The sequence below is a fragment of the Meleagris gallopavo genome, chromosome 6 (genome assembly GCF_905368555.1).
Source record: "Meleagris gallopavo chromosome 6, MGAL_WU_HG_1.1, whole genome shotgun sequence".
NCBI lineage: Eukaryota > Metazoa > Chordata > Aves > Galliformes > Phasianidae > Meleagris > Meleagris gallopavo.
Window position 1 is genome coordinate 45,331,424 of NC_139409.1, and position 24,857 is coordinate 45,356,280.

A 24,857-nucleotide genomic window follows, 5' to 3' on the forward strand; every position below is an offset into this window, starting at 1 on the left:
TGAGTGAGGAAATATTACGATTTCAGAACTATACATTATTTACAATAGGCATTTCCCTACTGAGAATGCTTCAGTGAAGAAAGTTCATGTAGACGACAAGCGAGGAAGATCATTGGATGAAGTAGAAAACCATCAGTTGGACTGTCATGATGCTAGAAGGATGCTAGATGGTAGAAGAGACCATGGAATAGAAGATTGAAGACCTCATAAATCACTACCTGAGATATATATTATTTGTCTCATGTGTAATTGATGAATATGTACCATCTGTGGAAATATAATAGACTTTGAATTGTGATCTTTGAAGCGATTATGGTGGAAATATTCCCAGTGCTTCTGGCACTGCTAATAAAGAATACCTGATTTAGGGGTAACAAAACTTTGCTGTTAGGTTTCTATGCATCAATTTTGATTCAGCTCCTAAGAAACAAATATTTGCCTTCTTTGCATTCATGTTCCCCTCTTTGTCATTAAAAAAAAAAAAAGTAAAATTCCAATCGTCACTTTTCATTAATTCTTTGCCACTTCAATGAAACCTGGATTATTTGCTTTTGATTTGCTCCAGTAAAAACGATTTTGTCTATTTCTCATCCTCCTAGCAAAACACCCAAGGACAAGCCAAAGCAGCCTATATCTATGGAAATACATCACGTACGTCTCCATCAGGCTTTCCTGGTAATTATTTTTAGCGACTGATCCGTGACTGATCGGTGCCAGCACAGCCCGTAGGGCGACAGCAGCAGCACTGGCCGCCAGCGGGAGCCGCTGAGGGACGGACGAGGGAGTGCGTTGATGGATATGCGCTGCCAAGCAGGAGTAAGCTTCAACGTGCATGTGCTGCCTCCAGGAGGTATCGTTTATAACGCTGTTTACTGGAGCTAACGCTTTTCCCATCTACACGACTCTATGGGTCTGTGGCACTACGAACAAACCCCGCGCATCACCAGCCCCATCATGGCTGCCCACGGCCCCCACAGCCGGCTGTCACGACACCTCCTCCACAGCGCCCCCGACACTCGGCGGCGCCCAATGGCAGCTAGAAGCCCCGCCTCCGTCGCGCCTCTCCGCCAATCGCTGCGCGGCTCTGCCGTGCTTCCACCTCTTGGCCCCTTCTCTTGCCTCGGGCGGGAAAGAGGCCGATTGATGGACACTCGTTTCGCCCAATCGCAGAGCTCCGCAGCGCCGTGTGGGTTGTGCAGGGCAGCGCTGTTGTTTGGCGCGAGAGAGCAGCGCGGGGTTCTCCAGCTCCGCGGCCGCTCGCCCCCCGCAGCGGGCGGTCTTGCGCTGCGTCCCGCTGCCTCGCGGGCCGGGCTCCTGCCATGGCTTTGGTAGCTGGCGTCATCCGGCGGCTGGATGAGGCCGTGGTGAACCGCATCGCGGCCGGCGAGGTCATCCAGAGACCGGCAAACGCCATTAAGGAGATGATAGAGAACTGGTAAGCTCCTGCGCCCCGCTAAGGGGACGCACGGCGGCTGTGGGCACGGCTGTGGCGCGGCTTGGCCGCTGTGGCGCGCTGCCTGGAGGCCAGGGGAGCTGCAGCTACTGCTGGGGCTGCCGCCGGCCGTACGGCTGTGCCTGCGCCCAGCTGACGGGCGGCCGGAGATACGCTTGTGCTGAACGCCTGGAGGGACGGCTCGCCCCAGAAGGACTCCCTGGACGGGGGTTGGCTTAGTTTGCTGCTGTGTTGGATGCGAATCGTTTGCTCTGAGCGCCAGGTGAAAGGTCTGTCGAGGATACAAGTTGTGGAATTTCACAGTTCCACCTGCACATCCCTTGGTATGACAGCTACACGATCCTCCAGGGGTGGTGATTCCAACACCTTCCTGGGCAGCCTGGGTGCCACTGCGTCACCACTCCTGGAGAAGAAGTGTTTCCTAAAGTCTGACGTGATATGTACATATTTATTCTCTAGAATTGCCGTTCTGTAACGTGCTTTATTGGTTTCTGCAGTTTGGATGCTAAATCTACAAGTATCCAGGTGGTAGTCAAAGAAGGTGGTCTGAAGCTCATCCAGGTCCAAGATAATGGCTGTGGTATCAGAGTGAGTAACGTTTAAAGCAGATGGCTGTGCACTGATATTTTACACATAATGCCTCTTAAAAATTAATTCGGTTTGTAAATATTTATGCTCTTGAGTAGACATGGAAAAAATTGGAGGTGCTCAAGGCCGGGTTGGATGGGGCCATGTGCAGCCTGCAGCCCTGCCCATAGCTGCAGGTTGGAACTGGGTGGGCTTTAAGGTCCTGCCCAGCCTAAGCCAGTGTATGATTTTTATGAAACAAAAAGCAACTGTTACAATTTTTTTGTCTCTTTCACGCAGAAGGAAGATCTGCATATTGTTTGTGAGAGATTTACTACCAGTAAACTGCAGAAATTTGAAGACTTGGCTAGTATTTCAACGTATGGTTTTAGGGGTGAGGTAAGCTCTTCATCAAGGTTTTGAAATTGTTCGCTGTTTATAGTTATCCTTTTGTACTGCTGTTCATGTAATTTTTCATTCTGAACACACTTTACAGAAGGTTCTGTTTTCTGAGAGTCTGTCTTGTGAATATAATCAAAATATATTTCCATGTCTAAATGGATTCCTAGGGAGAGGTATATATTCTTGTTTTCTGGAAAACTTAATTTAGGCAAGGCCTTCTTGTCACATGTTGCTTCAGGAGTCTGCAGATGAAAGACCATGGAAAACTTGACAAGATGGTAAATCCTTGATGACAGACATAGGATTAAATACAATAATTAAAGGCAGAAGAAAGTCCTGGATAAAAGTCAGTTTTCTGGGTTTCCCTAAACCCACATTCATGAGAGCTCTACTGACCTGCTATTTTCTTGTGCAAGTTTTTATTAGTTACTTGCAAGTAGTGTGATGTTCTTTAAAGTGTTTACACTTGTTTAGCTACCAATGATCTCTAGAGCAAAGTTTAAAAAGATGCTTCTTCTTTCTCTAGGCATTGGCTAGCATCAGTCATGTTGCCCATGTTACAGTAACAACTAAAACAGCTGATGCAAAGTGTGCATACAGGTATGCTAGTTATTATCCAAGTAATTTATGCTGTGGGTGATAATGAACAGATTCTCTTTACGGTGCTTGGTGGTGGTGGGGATGGATACTGAAGGAATATTTTGTTTCCAGAATAGTTATAAACAAGGCCCAGAAAGTGATATCATATCAGAAAACATAGCTTGAGTAATTTTTGTTCCAGAATGTAAAGGTAAACTTCACCTAACAGTACAGTTTAAAAGTGGAGGGGATCTTAAAAGGCATTGCACTTCAGCAGCTAATGTAGGGTAAACTTCTCTATTTCACATTTTGGGAAAAAATGTATGTACACAGGTCAGCATTTCCTGCAAATTTCCAAAGTCTTTGAGCATGGGAGTTTGCTTCATGTTGCCTGATCAAAAGAATTTTGACTGCTCTCCTCAAAACTCAAACTCAAATATAAGTAAAAATATTTCTATTATTTTTTTTTTTAATTAAGTATGTGGGGTCTGTGAAATGTCAAATAAGAAAAAAAAAAAAAAAAATAAAAAAAGAGTGCCCTTTGAAATTCTAGTCTATATAATCTGCTGAAATAACCGAATGGATCAGAAATCATTTATGCCAAAATCCTGTTATGGACAAAAAAGAAACACACCTTATATGTAAAGTCAAGAATGTCTTAACAGTATAACTCAAGTATAAAGTTTAGAGGAAGAATTATTATTAGTGGAGGTCTAAATATTAAAGAGACTAAAGGACAATAATCCTACTATTGCAGGAAAATCTGAGTAGTGCAATTTCAAAACACATATCCTTTTATCTGGTTCTTTTTCTCTGCTGTTATTCTCACTTTCCTGCTGCTCCTGTGTGTGCAAAGGTTATTGAGGACTAGCAAAAAGTGGGGAGTTGCAGTTAATCTTCAGCAAACCAAGTTCTCTGCTGGTAATAGTATGATGATGACAGGGTTTCTGTCCATTTATTTCTTTTTTGATTTTTTTCCCCCCCCACCTCTATTAACTGTTGGACAACTTTTTATTTTCTGCTTAGAGCCTCTTACAGTGATGGAAAAATCAAAGCCCCTCCAAAACCCTGTGCTGGAAACCAAGGGACACAAATCATGGTAGGTTGGTTGGTTGTTCTCCCACTATTCCCAGGTCTTTATATTTATACCACCTATTGTTACGTGTTGTATTGCAAGGTATATACAGCATCATTTAGAATATTTTTGAAATGTTTTTTTTGTGTGCCTTGATTGCACAGCTGTTTCAGTATTTATTTGCACTTAAAACAGTTTAGTTGGAGAATCCAGTGCTATCTGCAATGGAAGAATTGCAACTTTCAATGGAAAGCAGATGTTTATGGGGTCATGGCGTTGGTTTAAAAACAACAAAGAACTGATGTACTAAAATACTTAAACATTGCATTTTACTAGGTGAAACTAAGCAGGTAAGGAAACACTGAACACTGATCCTTTTCAATGGGTCCTTCAAGCTAGGCTGTGTAGGGAAGGGGTCAGGAAAGCCAGGGCACAGCTTGATGCCAGAAAGAATAAGAAAGGCTTCTATAAGGGTACCTCAGCCAGAAAAGGAAGATCCAGGAGGGTTTACCCTCTCCTAGAGAGTGATACAGACAGGCTGGTGACAACAGACAAGGAGAAAGCTGAGGTACTTAACAACTTTTTTGCCTTGGTCTTCCCTGATAACTGCTTGCCACACAGGCCTCAAACGTTTGGTTTGGTAAAAGGAAATTGGAGAAGCAATGTTCCTCCCACTGTAAGCAAAGGTCAGGTTCACAACCACCTGAGGAACCTGAACATCAACAAGTCTGTGTGGGTCCCAATGAGATGCATCCCAGAGTCCTCCGGGAATTGGCTCATGTAGTTGCCAAGCCACACTCTATGATACTTGAAAAGTTGTAGCAATCAGGTGAAGTCCCTGGTGACTGGAAAAAAAGGTTACATCGTACCCATTTTTAAGAAGGGTAAAAAGGATGACCTCAGGAACTACTGATCTACGAGACTCACATTTGTGCTGTGGAAGATCACGGAATAGATCCTTCTGGAAGCTTTGTTAATGTACATGAAAGGCAAGGAGGTGATATGGAAGAATCAGCATGGCTTTACCAAGTGCAAATCCTGCTTGACTGACCTAGTGGCCTTCTCTGATGGTGTCTCTGCATCAATGGAAGCAAGGGAAGAGCCACTGATGTCATTTATCTGGACTTCTGTAAGGCCTTTGCCACAGTACCTCTCAGCATCCTTCTCTACAAATTGGAAAAATACGGATCTGATGGGTGAACTGTTTGATAGACAAAGAACTGGCTGCATGATCGAGTCCAAAGAGTGGTGGTCAGTGGCTCAGTGGATGGAGATCAGTGACGAGTGATGTCCTCCACAGGTTGGTGTGGAGCTGATACACTTTAATATCATCATCAGTGACACTGACAGTGGGGTTGAGTGCAGCCAGGTTTGCACAAGACGCCAAACTGTGGTATAGTTGACACGCCAGAAGGAAGGGATGCCCTCAGAGGGACCTAGACAGGCTTGAGCAGTGGGCCCAGGAGAACCTCCTGAGGTGCAACAAATCCAAGGTCTTGCAGCTGGGTTGAGGGAAGTCCAATTATTAATAAAAGCTGAAGGATGAAAAGATTGAGCACAGCCCTGCTGAAAAAGACCTGGAGGTACTGGTGGATGAGAAGCTGGACATGAGGCAGCAATGTGCCCTCACAGCCCCGGCAGCTAACTGTGTCCTGAGCTGTATCAAAAGAAGCGTGGCCAGCAAGTTGAGGGAGGTAATCCTGCCCCTCTACTGTATGCTGGTGAGGCTTCACCCAGAGTACTGCAGCCAGACATGGAGACCTCAGTACAGGAGAGATGCAGACCTGTTGGAGTGCATCCAGGGAAGGGCCACAAAAATGATCCACAGAATGGAACACCTCTCCTATAAGGATAGACTGAGAGAACTGGGGCTGTTCAGCCTGGAGAAGGCTGTGAGGTGACCTGATAGTGGCCTTTTAGTATCTAAAAGGGAGCAACAGGACAGGAGGGGATGGACTCTTTAGCAGGGTCTGTGGTGACAGAACAAGGGGAAATGGTTTCAAGCTCAAAGACGGAAAATTTAAGTTAGATATAAGGAAAAAATATTTTACATGGAGGGTGGAGGGCACTAGAACAGGTTGCCCAGTGATGTGGATGATGCTCCATCCCTGAAGACTTTCAAGGCGAGGCTGGATCAGGCCCTAGACAATCTGATTTAGCTGTGATGTCCCTGTTCATTGCAGGGGAGTTGGAATAGGTGGCCTTCAGAGGTCTCTTCCAACTCTAAAGATTCTATGCTTCTATAAACTAAAATATTGTCAGAAAATTTTGTTCTATCTTTTCAGAAAATAGTTTATATAGTGATTTATTTTTTTTTTTTTAATGGTCTCTAATTGTGACCTTTGTTTCTTGTAGGTTGAAGATCTTTTTTACAATGTAAATACAAGGAGGAAAGCTTTAAAAAATCCGAGTGAAGAGTATGCAAAAATACTAGAAGTTGTTGGCAGGTAAAGTGAAATAAGCAGCTCTAATTCCTTTTGCCATGAAGAACATGGGTTTTTCAGAGAGATTGCTGTATGTGATACTGTGATGTTGTTTTGTTTTTTACTTTTTTTTTTTTTTTTAGTGTACAGTGTTAGGTAACAGTCTAAGTTGATGGAGAAAATTTAGATGATGAAAAACTATACTCAATTCAGATGTATTACTAAGAATCCCAGCAAACAAATGGAGATAGACTTGAATAAGTGAACTTCAAATAAACTTAACTTGAAGAGAATCCAAGTAAAAACTGAATAACTGAATGTGAAAAAGCTGAATGGCAATTTGACGACTTAAAAAAAAGTACATATCACTTTAGATACCAAATATGATGTTTCCTTATTGGGTTCCTTTTCTGCATCTGATATGTGCAGAGGTTTGCAAGCAGGACCTATGCAATTTAACCACATAAAACTGCTTTGCACTCTCAGTAAAAACAAAAGATAACAAAGAATAGAAGGGCACTGTGTTAAGTCTTAGCTTTCTCCCTGAACGAGCTACTTAGTCTTCACTGTGAAGAAACACTTCAGCCAGGAAGTTAAGAGGCAGATCTGACTGTTATGTGGAGTGGGCTGATCTGAAGTCTTGCTGAGTTTGTCTTCCAACTCAGCCTTCTATGATGGAGTGATGGCATCAGTGCACAAAGGAAGGGCAACAACTGATGTCATCTACATGAACTTGTGGCAGGCCTTTGACATTAAGCCAAGGTTATGCAGCTGATGTGTATCGTAACTTGGCCTTGGATAAAAGGCAGCTGAACTGTCCAGGTGGGGTAGAAGCCAGCCATTTCTCAGCCCTTTCTTCATACAGGTTGAAAGTTGATTCTCTTAAGAGAAAAGCTAAATGTTCTCAGTACTAAAACTATGTATTGAAACTGAACTAACGAGATCTATGTAAGTTGATTAGGTTTGTTGCTATTTTTTGTGTTTTTTTTTTAATTATTATTTTAGTTTTTCTTGAGAAATAAACTAAGCTTTTTTTTTTTTTTTTTTTTTTTCCCTCCTACATAGTTACAGTTATAAACAGATCAAATTTTCTTAAATATCTGTTAGGTCTACAGAAAGCTTAGTTTGGTTCAAGTTGCATTACTGTCTAGCAGGGAATGATTTTTGGACCTGTTACTAGCTCCTTTTTCTGCATTCACAAACAGGAGCCCTACATTCCTTTTTCTTTCATGTACTGCAGTCTTATACTGGCTTTCTTTTTTTTTTTTTTCTTCCAGGTATGCCATCCATAACTCAGGTATCAGCTTTTCAGTTAAAAAGGTATGTAAATAAAGTCCTTATAGTTTCACCGTTTACATATCTGGTCGAGTTTTTATATATATCTTTCTTTTACACACACATAGTTATGAAAGCAACTGAATAGTTGTACTGCCTCTTTTGCAGAGGGAATAACATATGGAGCTTTCCCTTGTACTGAAATGTTGAAGTGTATTTTGTTGCAGTTGAGTAGAAATCACTTTAGCAAACAATAAAGAAAACAATGTATTTCTCAGGAGTTTGGTGTTTTCTGTGTGGTCAATGTTTTATTTGTTTTAACTTTATTATAGAATCATAGAATGACTTGGATTGGAAGGGATTTCAGAAGATCATCTAGTTCCAATCTCCCTGCTGTAGGCAAGGCTGCCAGCCATCAGATCAGGCTGCCCAGAGCTCCATCCAGCTTGGCCTTGAACACAACCAGGGATGTAGCATCCATAGCTTCTTGAGGCAGTCTATGTCAGTGCACTGCCACCCTCATGAACAATTTTTTTTTTCTTATATCTAATATTAAACACTTTTTTTTTTTTTTTTTTTTTTTTTTAGTATAAAGCCATTCCCCCTTTTCTTATCAGTACAGTCCCTGCTGGAGTCCCTTGCCTGCTTTCCTGTCGGCCCCCATTGAGAACTGGGAGGCCATTCTGAGGTCTCACCAGAGCTGAACAACTCCAGCCTGTTTTCATAAGAAAAATGACTCAGCCCTCTGAGCATCCTCATGGCCTCCTCTGGATCTGCTCCAACAGGTCCATGTTCTGCTTATGTTGGTGGCCCCTGAGCTGAAAGCAGTGCTGCAGGTGGGGCCCTGAGAGCAGAGCAGGAGGGGAGGATTGCCTCCCTTGCTCTTCAGGTCATACTACTTTTGAAGCAGCCCAGGATACAGCTGGTTTTCTGGATTGCAAGTGCACATAGCATGTTGAGTTTCTTTCTCATTGACTGATGCCCCCAAGCCCTGCTTACGGCTGCTCTCAGTCCATTCTCTGCCCAGCCTGTATCTGTGCTTGAGATTGCCCTGTTGTAGGGGCAGAACTTTGCACGTAGCCTTGTTGAACTTTATGAGGTTTGTGTAGGCCAACATGTTGAGCCTGTCAAAGTCCCTCAGTGTGGCATCACTTTCCTCCTGCATGTTGACTTCACCACATAGCTCTGTGTTGTTGGCAAACTTGGTAAAGGTGCACTCAATCCCACTGTCCATGTTGCTGACAAAGATGTTAAAAAGTGTCAGTCCCAATATCAACCCCTGAAGGACGTCACTTGTCACTGGTCTCTACCTGATCATCGTGCTGTTGATCACAACTCCTTGAGTGCAACCATCCAACCAATTCCTTATCCACTGAATGGTCCAGCTATCAGATCCTTGTCTGTCCAGTGTGGAGACAAGGATTTGTGGGATAGTGTCAAATACATTGCATTTGAAGTCCAGGTAAATAATGCCAGTTGTTCTTCCCTTTTCCACCAGTGCTGCAACACTGTCAAAGAAGGTCAGTATATTTTTTTCAGGCACAATCTGCCCTCAACAAAGCCATGCTGGCTGTCACCAATGACCTGTTTTTCATGGGTCTTAGCTTAGTTTCCAGAAGGAGCTGCTCCACAATCTTGCCAATCACAGACTGGCTGATAGTTCCCCAGGTCTTACTTTTTTTTCTGTTTTTAGAAACAGGTGTTATGTTTTTCCCTTTTCTGGTTACAGGGAACTTGACTGGACTGCCATAACTACTCCAATATCATGAGTAGTGGCTTAGCAACTTTATCTACCATTTCCCTCAGGACCTTTGGATGCATCTCATCAGGTCTCATGGACTTGTGCGCCTTCAAGTTCCTTAGATGGCTTCAGACCTAATTTAATACATGGGCAGTTTATTATTCTGCCAGTCCCTCCTTTGCTATCTGTGACTTGGGCAGCATGGCTAGAGCACCTGAATGAAGAATGAGGGGAAAAAAAAAAGTCTTTGAGTACCTCAGCCTCCTTCATATCCTGTGTAACCACGACTCCTTCTGGAGAGAGCCCATGTTTTCTTCCTCTTATCACCAGTGTACCTATAGAAGCTTTTCTTAGCGCCCTCGATGTATCTGGTCAGATCTAATTGTTTTCTTAACCTAATCCTAACTTTCCTAACCTGATCCTTGTCTGCTTGGACAAATCCTCTGCATTCCTCACAGGCATGCTTCCACCTCTGTAGGCTTCCTTTTTGTGTTTGTCCAGGAGCTCCTTGTTCATCCATCTGTCCACCAGGGCTTCTGGTGTTTTTGCTTCCTCTCTGTTGGGATGCATAGCTCCTGAGCTTGCAGGAAGTGATCTTTGAATATTAACCAGCTTTCTTGAGCCTCTCTTCCTTCCAGGGCTTTATCCTATAGCACTCTACAACACAGCTCCCCAAAGAGGCTCAAGTCTGTCAAAGTGAGCTTGCAGTATACCTTTCTCAATGTTCTCAGGATTCTGAAGTCCTCTATTTATGAGCTGTTTCAGCCTTTTTTTGAAAATCTGGTTACTAATAACTGTATGAAATAGAATTGTGTAAAGTACCTTCATTATGTGTTGTTCTTGACACTTATTTCTAGAACTGCCGATGTTCTTCAGTTTCAAAGATAAAGTATTAGCCTGAGTGGTCTAGCAAATTCTGCAGTGCCACTTAACATTTATTGCCTTTCTAAACACAAATAAGTAAATGATATAAAACATCCAATGACATTTTATCATTTGTTAGAAATATTATTGCTAAGTTTCATGTGTTTATGAAACTTCAGACAGAACTGTGAATTGACTCATAGTCCTTTCTGGTCTCTTCAGCAAGGTGATACTGTGTCAGATGTTAGAACTTTAGCAAATGCTACGACGGTGGACAACATTAGGTCCATCTTTGGAAATGCTGTTAGCAGGTATGTTGATGTCATGTTTCATTTGGACATGAAGTATTCTGGTACATTTCCCTCTTTCTTTTTTAAAGAACACAGGCTGTGCTAACTCTTCCTGTTCTTTCTTCAAAGTGAATTACAGAGAGTGACGGTTGCAGTAATTAAAAAAAAAAAAAATCTTCTCTGTTTTGCAGGCTTTTTTAAAATTTATTTTAAACTGTATCAAATGAAAAAGGAAGTTGTAATTATTCTTTCATTGAAAGGGAACAATCTGCTTGTAATTTTTGTGTGCTAAACCAGAAAGACCATGCTGTATCTGTTTTCTCTACAAGTTTCTGTCCTTTTCTTACACCTTACCTCGTCATACTTCAGTTTGCTATTTGATAAATTTCAGTCCTTAATTTTTTTTTTTTTTCTGATGTATTAAAATTTTGACAAAAGCTACACTGGCTGAGGCTGGGTAAACCTCTCATCTATTCTGCTGCCTAAGATAAAATTCTATCTTCATAAAATGTTCAGCTGAGAAAAATTCGTAGCACAGATCAGGGGGAATGCATTTGAGATCTCCCTAGGTATCAGTTTGATTCAATTACTCTAAAACCACAATTTATGTCTAAGGAATTAGATGTCTAATACATGAAAACACTTCAGGTGCAGTATTTATTTACCATGTATACTAGTTTTTCTCTACTTCCAATGCTTGTTTGATACAGCTTTTCCTTTGCACGGCCCTGAAGACGATGCATAAAGAAAACAAAAAGAGAAAGGAAATGCATTTTCTTATTTGTGTGGTTAAATAATTTTACAGCTCAGCAACGAATGTTTGAAGTCTCAAATAATTCAAGTGTTATCCTTAACCATAACATAACTATATTATAGAACAGTATATTGCTGCTTGTGAGGGCTGTTTGAAATTTGCATTAATGGAAGAATACATTTTTTGTGCGTGTGTTTCTGTCAAACTGTTAACAGGGAACTCATAGAAGTGGGCTGTGAAGATGCAAATCTGGCCTTTAAAATGAAAGGCTACATCACGAATGCCAACTACTCTGTGAAGAAATGTATATTTTTACTCTTCATAAACCGTAAGTTAAAAGAAATAAAAAGCAACATGTTGTACAGTCATGCTGCTTACATAATAATAAGTAGAGCACAGCTTTCTGATGAATTGCAAAAACCTTCGGAGTGTGAACATTTTTCAAAGATGTCAAAGAATTAATATTAACCTTAGCTGTAGATCTCAAGGTGTTTTCAATTTCTAATGTGGGTCATGCTTTGCACCGAAAGTAGTGGAGTGCAGCTCACACTATAGTAACTGAAGCTTGTGGAAAATCAAGGTTCTGCATGCCTTTTGTAAATGCAAAGCTTGAAGATACTGGTTTGAAGGATTACTTAGGCACCATCTAATCTATTTCAGTGGCATTCTTTGATAATAGCATTTGGTTCTGTTTCAGATCGGCTGGTAGAGTCAACTGCTTTGCGGAAAGCCATAGAGACTGTGTATGCTGCTTATTTGCCAAAAAGTACTCATCCATTCCTATACTTAAGGTAAAGTAATAGGAAGAAGTAGTCTGGCAATACTGCAGCACACTTAAAATCTTGGGACAGTGACCAAGAATCACTGAGGCTATAGGAGAAGGCAACAGGGAAACTCAAGGAAAATACTTGAAAGGAATTAAGGAGTTCTCCTCCAACAAGGTGACAAGGCTGGTTGCCCAGCTGAAGTGCCTCAACAACAATGCACACAGCTTGAGAAAAGCAGGAGGAGATGGAAGTCACTGTGGTGCTAGAAAACTGTGATGTACTTGTTGTTACTGAAACCTGGTGGGATAATTCCTGAGACTGGAATGTGGCTATTGGCAGCTATGAGCTGTTCAGAAGGGGCAGATGAGAAAGGAGGGGAAGAAGGATTACCCTTTACATCAAGAAAGGAATAAAGTGAGAAGAGCTGTCCCTGAAAAATGGCCATGAGCCAGTCAGAAGCCTATGGGTGAGAGTTAAGAGACTGAGGTAACAGTGGGAGCCCTGTCTACTACAGGCTGCCTGATCAAGCAGAGCCTGTTGATGAAATCTTCTTCCTCCACCTACAGGAGGCACCACGATCACAAGCTCTTGTCCTGCTGTGGGACTCAAGCACCCTGACATCTGCTGGAGAAGTAGCATGGCAAGCTATAGGCAGTTCAGGAGGCTTCTGGAATGCATCAAGGATAACTTCTTAAGTCAAGTAATAGAAAGCTCCACCAGGGGGATGCAGTACTGGACCTGTTGTTCACTAATACAAATGAACTGACTGGTGGCCTCAGGATATAAAATATGTCTAAAGACATTTTAGTAGTCCAGTGGAGAGGTTGATTTAGGGTTATTTATGCAAGCTGACTTGGCTGAGATCAGAATAGAATTTTAATACACCAAACAAAACTGACTGCAGTGTAACTTGAAGTTTCAGGATCATTATGGTTTCTTTTCCTGGGGTGATTGGTGCCTGGTTTGATAAATTTTATACTGAACCAATTTGTACCCTCTCTGCCATCCATGGGTAGCTTTGTTAACTTCTTTTAAAATGTTTTCCAGCCTGGAAATAGCCCCTAAAAATGTAGATGTGAATGTGCACCCTACAAAACATGAGGTCCACTTCCTTCATGAAGACAGCATTCTAGAGCGTGTGCAACAACACGTAGAGAGCAAGCTGCTGGGTTCTAATTCTTCAAGGATGTACTTCACTCAGGTGAGGATACATGTTTCAGGTAACCACAGCCCTGTACAAAGTACTTTAACAGTAGTGGATGCATTGTTTGCTTTCTTCAAAAGCACAAACTAGGCTGGTCACCAGTGCTATACTGGTAGCTTGAGATCTTTAATGTTTTGGGGATGAAATTGCCTTAATATACCAATGATAATAATGTGGCAGTGAACTTACTGGATAAGAAGTGCATGAAAATATCTTAAACAGATACTTAACAAAGTTATTTAATCTTTTTCATTTTGCAAGTATATTACCCTCCAACCTTGGTCAGCTTTTGTTCTGCCCTTCTCACAAGAAACACGAGACTGAGGAAACTGTGTATTTGATGACACTGAATTTAACCCAACTGGAAAAAAAGCAGGAAAAATGTACTAATCTCTTTTTTTAATAGCGGATAGCATAAGAACTGTAACTGTAATCTTTTTTTTTTTTTTTAAGTTTTTTTTTGTGCTTTTTTTATATTAAAGACTTTGCGTTTCAGACAAGGGAATGCTAACCGATGATTTCTGTAGTTGGCAAGATGATGGCACTCGTGTTATGTGAATAGCAAGTACAAGGCTGGTGGCTGTCTAAACAGTTGAGATGATTTCTGTGGGGTTTGGAAGTTACTTGCTTTCAAGAAATAAGATGCTGTGAGAAACAGAAATGATCTTTGTGTTGTCTGTGTGCTCCTGCTTACGACTGATCTCTCTTCTTTCTCATATCATAATGAAGACATTGCTTCCAGGGGCCGAATGTTCTTCCAGTGAGGTGGTAAAATCAGCAACAAGCTCTTCTACGGCTACAAAAGGAACCAGTGATAAAGTTTACGCGCACCAAATGGTCCGCACTGATTCCCGAGAGCAGAAGTTGGATGCTTTTCTTCAGCCAGTGAACAACCCCATGAGTGCAGGCCCCACCGAAGAGACAACAGGGGTTAACGTGGGACCTCTGGAGAGCGCGTCAGGAGGCCAACAGGGCCGTCCTGTTAGGCCGCAGGATGCTGAAATGGAAGATGTGAGTGAGCTTCTTGAAACAGCTGATCTAATTGAAATGGCTGACGTTCAGCAAGATGCAGTGATGCCTGGAGGGCTGAGTAAGAGCGGACACTTGTCTCCTGAGAAAGCACTCCCTCGGTAAGTCTCATCTTTCCTGAGGTCCTACCTGTTTATTTCATGGCATCAGCCTGAATTCGAAGGTTTTTCTCATCTCTTTGGACTTCTGCTTTCAGAAGGATGTTTTGTTTTTTTCTCTATAGTAACTTCCTACAGCATTTTAATGAGAAATCTAATTTCATATGTGAACTGTAAATTACGTAATCCTGTTCCAGTTTTCACAAGTTTCTGTGCATGCTGCAAGGCAGGAAACAGTATAAATAATGATACTGACTTTACTTCAGAGAGATCGTATCAGTCTGCCTCACTTCATGGGTTCACCCTTTTGTGGTACGATGGAAAGATAGCAACTACATCACAGCATTTTGCAGCTGTTACCCTAGTAAAGATAAAAACCCTGTAGTGTTTTACAGCTCCCTTGGGGGCTCTTCTGAGAGGCCAGAGTCTTCTGAGGGAATTTGGTTAGTTTTTTTCCTACTATTACAGAGAAAGAAGAGTGGAAAAGGTAATTAGAAATAATTATCCTTTTTCTAATGAATTATGCCTAGGAAGAAAAGTAAAACAGTATTTCTTTCTGGGATACTGAGGAAACTTCCTGCTTTGCTTTATTAACATAGAGTATGTGAATTCAGCATCCTATCTGTTTGAGTGTGCTTTGCTTAAGTGATAGAAAAGCAGGACATCTTTCCTCTTTGTTTCTGTATTGCAGAAAGAGACCACGGGAAGACACAGACATACAAATGGAAGAAGACACCAGGAAGGAAATGACTGCTGCCTGCACCCCTAAAAGAAGAATTATCAATTTGACCAGCGTGTTGACGCTTCAGGAGGAAATTAGCAGCCAGGCACATGAAAGTAAGCAAGTGTTTTGTTTCTCAGGTTTGCCTTACCAGATAAAGATGATTGTTTGGACTAGTAAGGGGGAAAAAGTTAAAAAGGTGTATGAGGAAAGGCTGAGTAACATGGGTCTGTTCAGCCTGGGGAAAGGAAGACTGGGGGGGTGGGGATGGGGGTCTGATTAATGTTTATAAATATCTATAGGGAGGATGGAGGCAAATGGATGAGGCAGGCTCTTCTCAGTAGTGATAGGACAAGGAGCAATGGCCTAAAACTTGAACATAGGAAGTTCCACACAAACATGTGGAAGAACTTCTTTACAATAAGGGTGATGGAGCACTGGAACAGGCTGCCCAGAGAGGATGTTGAGTCTCCTTCTATGGAGATATTAAAGACGCATCTAGATGCCTACCTGTGCCACCTGTTGTAGGGACCCTGCTTTAGCAGTGGGTTGGGTTCAATGATCTCTTGAGGTTCCTTCCAACCCCTTCCCTTCTGTGTGATCTGCTGTGTTGTTTTTGTGTGTTTTTTTTTTTTCCTCCCCCTGCCTGTGCTCACTTACAAACCTCCTGTGGCTGAAGCAACTTGAGAAAGTCAAAAGAAGAGACTTTTAAAAATTTGCATTTGCAGATTAGCTCATAACCTTTCTCCTTTATGCTTTAAGATTGAGTATATGCATATGCAAATAATGAAGATTTCAAAATGAATTGTAGAATTACAGGCCTATATTAGAAGCTGTAGCAAAGCAATGACCAAACAGTAACCAGACTTTAAAAGTCACAGATGACTCAGCTGAATAAATTTGGGCACACCTAACACATACTTTTTGTCTTATTGTTTTCCTCCTTTTCTTCTCTTCAATTTCAGGTCTTCAGGAGATGCTGCGTGATCACTCATTTGTTGGCTGTGTCAGCCCTCAGTGGGCTCTGGTGCAGCATCGGACAAAACTGTATCTTCTCAACACAACAAAACTCAGGTAACAAAGCTGTTGTTTCCAACGTGACCCATGCCTTTTCCCCTCTTAATTAGGATACCTTGGAGATGCACGATTGTGTTCATACAACAAATGTTTGTGTTTTAATTTAGCCAGGAACTCTTCTACCAGATACTTATTTATGACTTTGCAAACTTTGGCGTTCTAAGACTCTCTGTAAGTATACTTTACATTGTATTCTATATGAGATCATTTACAGTAACTCTGTCCTTTCAAATAACGCATACCTTTATAGGTTCTTTTTTTGTCCACTGCGGAGCATTGTGCAGTTTCCTTTACAGTAATACAGAGTGGCAAACCTGTAGTAATTTTGTAGCTGCAGCTGTAGATTGTGATCCTGGCTGCTAGCTGTGCTTCTGAATATTCACCAGCCTTTGCTCATAGATCAGTACAAATAATTGTAGCTTGCTTATCAGAAATACTATTGAATGACAGCGCTTATCCTGTGAATATCACAACACTTTGCAGGATTGTGGACTTCATAAAGTTTTTTCACAAATAAATTCACGCTTTTTAGATTGGTTGATGATCTGATGAGCTCTACAGGATAGAACCTGTATATTTAACTCAAATTTCATGTGAAGAAAGAATTTTTTATTTATTTATTTTTTTTTAAAAGGGTGGGAGCAGTGGGCTGATGGTTAACAACACTTCTGCTTCTTCTTCTAGGAGCCAGCTCCTTTATATGAGCTTGCAATGCTTGCTTTAGAGGACCCAGAGAGTGGCTGGACAGAAGAAGATGGCCCAAAAGAAGGCCTTGCTGAGTACATAGTTGAGTTTCTGAAAAAGAAGACTGAAATGTTGAAAGACTATTTCTCTCTTGAAATTGATGAGGTGACTGCTGCTATTACTTTTCATGCTAAATAGTGCTATGTTTTGGCATCTGGTAATAGCAATAGTTTGCTTGCAATGCTTACTATCAGCAAGAGCTAGCTCTGGTAAGACTTGGGTGGTTTACCCCTTTCATTAAAAATGCTCAGGACTTATGCTGTTTTTAAAGGAGGGCTAAGCAAACCTTAATTACATTAATTATCAAATAAAATGCTTGGGTCATTGCTTCAGTAACTAACCTGCAGCTTTCCTGTCCAGCAAGGTGTGCAACCTAACTTTAGCCAAGGCTGAGCTACAGGATCTCCCTCACTTCTATTATTTGTGTGTGGCCTATTGCACCTTTTATTCTGTACAAACCTGAACAGCTTTAGTAAATGTGTCATATAACCTTGACTTCTCACCTCATATTCTCAGAGGAAATAGGATCAGCATAGTCAGTGGGTAGAGAAGGGAGCTCAGTTGAGGTCTCCCAGAGGTGAAAGCTCTAAACTGAGGCATTATAAGTTAAACACCACCACCAACCCTTTTCCTGCAATGGCTACCTGGAATTGGGCTTCAAAACTTGCAGTTTCAGATATCCCCTAACACTCAGCAAGTTTAGCAAGAAACAGTCTTAAAATTGGTAATGGTTCTAGTGCATCCACTGCAAGAAAAACCATATTTTTTACTGAAGCAGTAGCACTGCCTTTGCAGGAAGGAAACCTTACTGGATTACCACTTCTGATAGACAACTACATTCCCCTGCTGGAGGGACTACCAATGTTTGTCCTTCGTTTGGCAACTGAGGTATGTTTTTGGAAGTTATTGCTTATCAAATGTCTTTTTTAACTTAGGAAATAATGAAGTGAGTCAAGTGAATTAATGATAAGCTGCAAAGGAGGGGCTGAAATAGATTAAATGCACTGTTACATACGCCAGGCACTCTTGCAATAGTTACTGATTAATTGGACTTTGCCTCTACATTCATAACTACTAATTGAGTATGTTTTGATTTGAATTGCCTTCATTTTTACTCATTTCTGTTCAGTGCCTTCACCTTAGCAGCACAAAAATGGCCAAAGCATTATTCTGTACCATAGGGAACCTGCTTTAGCAGTGGGGTTGGACTCTGTGGTAACTAGAGTTCCTTTACAATTCTGTGCTTTTGTGATTTGTATTTTTTTATTTGTCCCCCATATTAGCAATTATTACCAAGCCTCTGGCCACTTATCCAGATTTTATTAAATTACTTCTTTCTTCTAACAGGTAAACTGGGATGAAGAGAAGGAGTGCTTTGAAAGCCTAAGTAAAGAACTGTCTATGTTCTACTCCATTAGAAAACAATATATAATAGATGAAACCAACCTGACAAGCTCTCAGGTACCTTAATATGTTACTACTTATGTAACAAGCATTAACAAGACAAACTGTTTTTTTTCCTCCCCCAAACTACAGACTTCTAATTGCAGTATACTTCATGTATACACTTGGCCTCAGTTTGGAAAGTGTTTTTTAACCATTGAGCTACAGTAAGCTACCAGAGGTGGATGCATATAAACCTAAAATGTAGTTTGCTTATGTGTAAGTATCTGTTTAATCATTCAGTTAAGCTAGCCAGTTCAAGTGACACCACTCACATGGATTTTTCAGAGCTTAAAATTAACTTTGCAGTATAGAATGAACTTGATTACTAGCAGAATTTTAGTCTCAGTAGTCTGACAAAGTTGAAGTGCTCTCTGTTAGTGAAATAACTTCAATTTGTTTATCCTTTTTGTTCCATGTTTCAGAATGAGGATTCTGACTCTGGTTCACCACCATGGAAATGGACAGTGGAGCATGTTGTTTACAAAGCCTTCAGGACTCATCTTTTACCTCCTAAACACTTCACAGATGATGGCAACATTTTGCAGCTTGCTAACCTGCCTGACTTGTATAAAGTTTTTGAGAGATGCTAAGCAAGAAATTATTTGTATAGATTTGTGCATATGTAAAAAGCTTGTTACATTCTGTTATATTTAGATAAAGTATTGGAGGTGGTGGGAAGGGAAGAGAGGATTTAATGACAGCAAATAGATGCTATATTTTTTCTTCTTTTTTTTTTTTTCTAATAATCAATTATGTTCCTAAAATAAAAAATAAGATTTCATTTATGGGCTGTGCATCAAGTTTGCTTGAGAAGAGAAGCTAACTTGAGCTGAAGCTAACTGAAGTGCAGGTGCTTAGCAAGTAAGCAAACATTAAATCTGCTTCAAAGAAGAGCTGCAGTTGATAATCTTGAGCGCAGGCTCAAGAATGAGAGAAGACCATTAGTCCTGCTCAGGCAGAACAAAGCCTCGTCTTGTGACCTTCCCAACTCTGAATGTCTGAACTCCTTGACCAGCTTCAACTGTGTGCTTTAAAAAAACAAACAGCAGTGCTAAGGCTCTGGAGTAGAAAGGTCCTACAACCTCCTCGCTGTGATAAACGCTCCCGAAGTGCATTATGATTCCACCTGGTGTACTGCCATTGCTATAGCATGCTTGTCTTGTGATTTCACAGAATGGCCCGGGTTGGAAGGGACCTCAGGTCAGGAGGCAGAGTAGGGATGGGTGGATGGTGCAACTACATGATCTTAGATGTCTTTTCCAACCTTAACTCAACCTGTGATTCTATGAAATACTCTGGCTTAGGAAATGCTTGCAAATCTTTATCTTGAGTTTGCTATCTCATTATTTATGTTTGGTATAAAATACATTTCTCTCCCCCCTCAAGGATTTTCTGCCACTACTCCATCTGTCTTGTATTTCTTTACAGCTACTGTTTTTAACCCATCCTCCTTTTCTACGATCTTCCTTTTTTTCCCCCAAGTATTAAACTGCAAGAGGAAACTGGCACTGAGAATAAGGTTATATTTCTTGTAGTTCAAGAGGAATTTCATACTGCAGATTGAGAGAGGCGTTAAAGAAAAAAAGTAATGCACTTTGATGAAGGTTATAAGTAATAGCAGAATTGCTCACCTCCTGGCCTAGATAAATTTTTCTCGTTAAATTTAATATTTGATCAGAAATACCCCACCACTATAAAGTGACAGCTTCTCAACTTTTGTTCTTCTAGTGATTTATTCTTACCTGCATCCTCCGACACAGATCTTGAATATCCTTGAATATGTTAGGATCTACTCAACAGTGACACTGGAGAACTCAGCAACAGCACACTGAAGCCAAAGCACCTTTTCATTGCCTTCAGTGTATACTGATCTTCCACGCGAAGATGGGATGCCTCATCTTTAGCCATACACATTTGCAGAACTGCTATTGGAGCAAAAAGGCAGGTTATGTTTTTAGTTGCCATCAAGCTTTAACAATACAAAATAAAATAGGTGGAAAGGTGTTTTCAAATAACCTTAAATGTTGCTCTTGCAGACTTCAATAGCAACACTTCTTTCTCCTTTTCCTTTGTAATGCCCCAAAATGTTCTTTATGCGTGGTCCACTCTCCCCAGCAGATCCCTGTCTTTTTTTTTTGTGTTATGGAGCCCAGAACTGAACACAGTACTCCAGCTGAGGCCTGAGCAGGGTAGAGTAGAGGGGGAAGATCACCTCCCTTGAACTGCTGGCCACGGTCCTTTTAATGCATCCCAGGACCCTAATTGCCCTCTTGGCCACCAGGGCACACTGCTGGCTCACAGCCAACCTGTCCTCCACCAGGACTCCCAGGTCCTTCTCCACAGCTCTTCTCCAGCAGGTCATCCCCCAGTCTGTACTGATACATGAGCAATCAGATCACCTGCAACATCTCATAGCTTAAGCTGTAAACAGAACAAAAACCTTTGCAACCAAACAGCCCTAAAGGGCAGCTCGCAATTCACATATTTGATGACAGGGAGTTTGAAAGCAGTAGTGGCTCACAAGACCAGTTTCAGCTTACTGGATCCCTCTTCTTCAGCCTCAAAAAAAAAAATCAACACACATTTTAATGCTTCGTGGATTCCTTTAGCATTGGCCTTTTAGTGGAAAAAATCTGTAAATTGCAACAGTCAATACTGGTGCAAGGAAAAACTTAACAGAACAGTTAGACAACAGCTCATTCTGTGTTCTACCCTATGCTTCTGTTTCACAGCAACAGAAATATTGCAAAGCAGTGGAGTATGTACACCTGAGTAAACACATGAAGAATACAGTGGTACTTATGTGCTGTGCGGGTTGCTAGTATTAAAAACTATGGCTTTGTAAGGAAACTGGCAACACTTACATTCTCCTTAAGGTGGAATTAAGTGTCACCTAAGCTTTTTTTGATGAAGCATTGGTTAATACTTAAGATCTGTAGGTGAAAAATAAACAAACAAACCACGCCTTCTACCTATATCCAACAACTGATTAAAGCTCTTTACTACATCAGTAATACCACAGTTTGCAAATGCTCACTTTCTCACTTCGCTCCTTGAACCTGAATAACATCGAACACCAGCACAGAAATGGGAGCTAAATTATTTCAAAAACCTTTTTGCATTCTGATATCACATACGCAACAGTGAAATCAGTGGTGTTCTGCTAGCATTGACACTGCATCTCTACAGCTATTCAACCAAAGTCATTCTGCACAAAATCAATGTAAACCAGAATCCTTATAACCCTACTAGAAACAAGAGTGCTACACACTGATTTTTCATCTGATAAAGCAACAAAGTATCACAGTGCATTAACCACATTTTAACATTTTTATTTTAGAAAGTGAACATATCCATTAAAAAAAGAAAATGCACGGAGTTAAAAAAAAAAAAAAGTAAACATAAAACTAATGACAAAATTGCAAAAACATAAAATAATTTTACCTAGTGAGTCCCAACCATTAAATATACTTCCACCACAGAGAAGTTTTACTTCATTATATTACCAGTCTCTTGATTAGGTACACAAAGACAACACTTTCCAGTAATTACCTAGTCATTAGAAGATCAACTTCAGGAATCACTGAATAATACATCATGGACAAATATTTTCATGCCACCCAGGAGGCAATCTAATATACATATGTCACAAGGTACATCTTTGTGAGGTATTACAGTACGTGGGAACCATTCCCTTTGCTTTCTAAGGAATAAATTCTCCAGTCAGCAGCTCCACCAGCAACTCAATCACAGACTGTTGCCAGAGTTTCCAAATCCCCACCAACTTCCCTCAGAGATTTTCCTTCTGTAACAGATTACACAAGTTAAGATGAAAATGAGTCAAAATAATAGATACAGAGAACAGGAAGGCTCAGAAGAAAAAGTCACCCACTATTTCAGACAGGCAACAGACAGTCTCAAGTCAGAAGCTTCAACTGCTCCTGAACATTCAATACCTTCTCTAGCTAAGCTTTGCCATTTGTGGTGAAATGAAAGCGTGTGGTGAGATAACTCTGAAAGTAATTAAGTAATTTCTAAAATATGAACCTATTTAACCAAAGTACACCTCAAAAATCTTAAAACACAGCTTGCATAATGCAACCCACTTGTGGTATTAAACAGACTGTAAAGGGGAAATACTAAAGCAATTTTGTCCATATAATCTTTCGGAGTCATGGATATGTCCTAGACTCAAACTGGAAGAAAATCTCTTCCTAGTACTTCTGCATCCCCATCTCCAGAGACATTTCCCTCCCCCTTTACTTTTCCACCTTTTGGTCCATCACTTTCCTTCCAAGAAGCCAGAAAGAAATGGTAGAGGAGCTTCATCCCAAGTTTGCAGCCTTTTACATTGAGTACTGGAAGAGGTGCCTCAGACTCCTGCGCTTGGGTTAACCAGAACGCAGGGGCAGAGGAGCCTAACAACTGGCTCTCAAGAATACGAGAGGATTCCTTGCTTGAGCTTTGTCAAGACTGCAAAATGAACTCCTAAGAATCAGCCCAACCATTCAAATAATTTGAGAAGGAGCTAAGAAGAAATAAGTATTTAAGATTATTCTGGTGATACGCAGAGGAACTTACCTGCTTTTCCATATTTGCTATACAACTGGTTTTTCACTGTCTTGTTTTTCTTCAGAGTCTTCATCAGATCCTGAACAAGAAGAGAGGAATGCCATCAATTCAGTTGAGAAAATAAGTACTGGTAATAACTCATCATGCCAAGGAATAAATGTTGGCACCACTTCTACTTTCTTTTATACTATATTCTACTATATTCTGCTGTCAGTAGACTGCTTCTACCCTCAAGATAGACTTTGCATCTTTAACTAAAATACTTTTTCAGTGTTAATCATCAGTCATTATTTTTAAGCCACATTACCTCCAGAGGTCATGCTACCACATAAAATTCTAACACATTCCACGTGGATAAGACTGCAAATTTAATGCAGAATCACAGAAATGTTTCTTGACAGTATGCTGGTATAACACAGCATTACACTCAAGATTGTTTTAATGCTTTGTCATCCCTAGATGGAGCTCTAAATCACTTATTATACCAAGACACTCAGCAACCACAAAGGCAGCCACTAAATGAGAAGAATTACCAACGTTAATTTTTCTACAACGCAAGATGGGCAAAAGCATCTGCAGCTATATGTGGATATTATTACTTTACATATATTGCACAGTAAAGCAGAGCTTTACAAAGAGCAGAGCTTTCTATTTTAGGCTAAGAAGACCGACACGGGATCTTGGGTTCACAGTAGAAAGTACTAATTTCCTTGAAATGCCTGCAAACCCATTCCTCGGTATTGCAGTGTTCCCATTTATTGTTGGCTTACTCACCTGACAGCTCAACTGGAACAAAGTGCACAGTACACAGACTCAAGGTATAATTAACGCTTGCTCTCAGTTCAACACACTCAGCACTTCACACAGGAAGCTTTTTGTTATGAGAATGGAGCCTCCAACTGAAACTTCAGTTGGTCTTTTGAGCAGTTTCAAGTTCACTGCCTGCCCTAAAATACTGTAAAGCTTCAAGTTCAGGCTGAATTAAATAATGTAATGCTGAATAAATATTAGTGCTAGCAAACAGAGAGGGCAGAAAAACAGTAGCCACCTCCATTCAGTTGCTGCCTCGTTTTCTTTGAGACTATCTATTTGTATTCTTTGAGACTCACTAACTATTTGTATTGCAATTCATCTGGTAGGTCTTGAATAAAATAATCTTTTATTTCAGGATTATGAAATACAGTCTCCATTCATCCTCCACTCACTTACACTACAAAGAGGAATAAATATGCAGAAGTTTAATGCCAATAAGAAAAACCTTCACAAATGCTAACATAATTACCTGCTACAGATTCAGGAGGAGAATAGAACTGGCCATCAGACAGGACTCCTGGGTGAAGGAGAGCTGCTCGTTCAGAAGCATCCTGTGCTATTAAAAATCCTAACAGGAAAAAAAAAAAATCCAAACATCATCTCCCAGTTTAACATTAAATCTTGGTCTTAAATACCAAGATCACCTTAAAGACTGAGGCACTGTATTAGCATTAAAAAACTGTTGATTTAATATGTAGTTTCTGTCACTACAGGCAGCTAAGACAACAAAATCCAGCAAAACAGAATACTGTACACAAGTTAAGGAATCCTCCCTTCCACTCCATGAAAAGGCAGTTAGGATGCCATGTGAACTTAGCAGCATCCACCCTCTAACTAAAACTCTGAAACGTGCATTTTTAATGCTCTGTGAACTGCCATGCATGATCAAATAAATCAGAGCTCCTTATTCACAGCTTGCTTTCACTCATTTGTCTCAACACACCTTGTAAATCCTACTCCTTT

General features: G+C 40.8%; 2 protein-coding genes across 7 annotated transcripts in view; one reads left to right on the forward strand and one right to left on the reverse strand.

The window, feature by feature from the left end:
• Positions 1-1,159: 1,159 nt before the first annotated feature.
• MLH1 (mutL homolog 1) lies at positions 1,160-19,294 on the forward strand. Its single transcript, XM_010713017.4, has 19 exons — positions 1,160-1,435; positions 1,951-2,041; positions 2,321-2,419; positions 2,949-3,022; positions 4,028-4,100; positions 6,432-6,523; positions 7,777-7,819; positions 10,602-10,690; positions 11,639-11,751; positions 12,121-12,214; positions 13,238-13,391; positions 14,124-14,524; positions 15,213-15,358; positions 16,208-16,316; positions 16,427-16,490; positions 17,004-17,168; positions 17,859-17,951; positions 18,411-18,524; positions 18,932-19,294. The coding sequence occupies exons 1-19, from the start codon at positions 1,320-1,322 to the stop codon at positions 19,097-19,099; spliced, it is 2,298 nt and encodes a 765-aa protein (XP_010711319.2). The 5' UTR covers positions 1,160-1,319; the 3' UTR covers positions 19,100-19,294.
• Positions 19,295-21,825: 2,531 nt separating this feature from the next.
• The window catches only part of STARD3NL (STARD3 N-terminal like), a 41,134-nt gene continuing 38,102 nt past the window's right edge, over positions 21,826-24,857 (reverse strand). For all 6 annotated transcript variants that reach the window (XM_085226578.1, XM_085226577.1, XM_085226579.1 and 3 more), the window contains 3 exons: positions 24,364-24,462; positions 23,091-23,160; positions 21,826-22,314 (listed from right to left, as the gene is read on the reverse strand). In XM_085226578.1, coding sequence (XP_085082704.1) covers positions 23,108-23,160; positions 24,364-24,462 — 152 coding nt within the window. In that variant the 3' untranslated portion in view covers positions 21,826-22,314; positions 23,091-23,107. The remainder of the gene's footprint in view (positions 22,315-23,090; positions 23,161-24,363; positions 24,463-24,857) is intronic.

Excerpts from the sequence above, each read along its gene's own strand:
- MLH1 (XM_010713017.4), top strand. The coding sequence starts at position 1,320 with ATGGCTTTGGTAGCTGGCGTCATCCGGCGGCTGGATGAGGCCGTGGTG. Across the intron at positions 3,023-4,027 it reads GATGCAAAGTGTGCATACAG|AGCCTCTTACAGTGATGGAA; the intron begins GTATGCTAGTTA and ends TTTTCTGCTTAG. Across the intron at positions 15,359-16,207 it reads TAGCAGCCAGGCACATGAAA|GTCTTCAGGAGATGCTGCGT; the intron begins GTAAGCAAGTGT and ends CTTCAATTTCAG.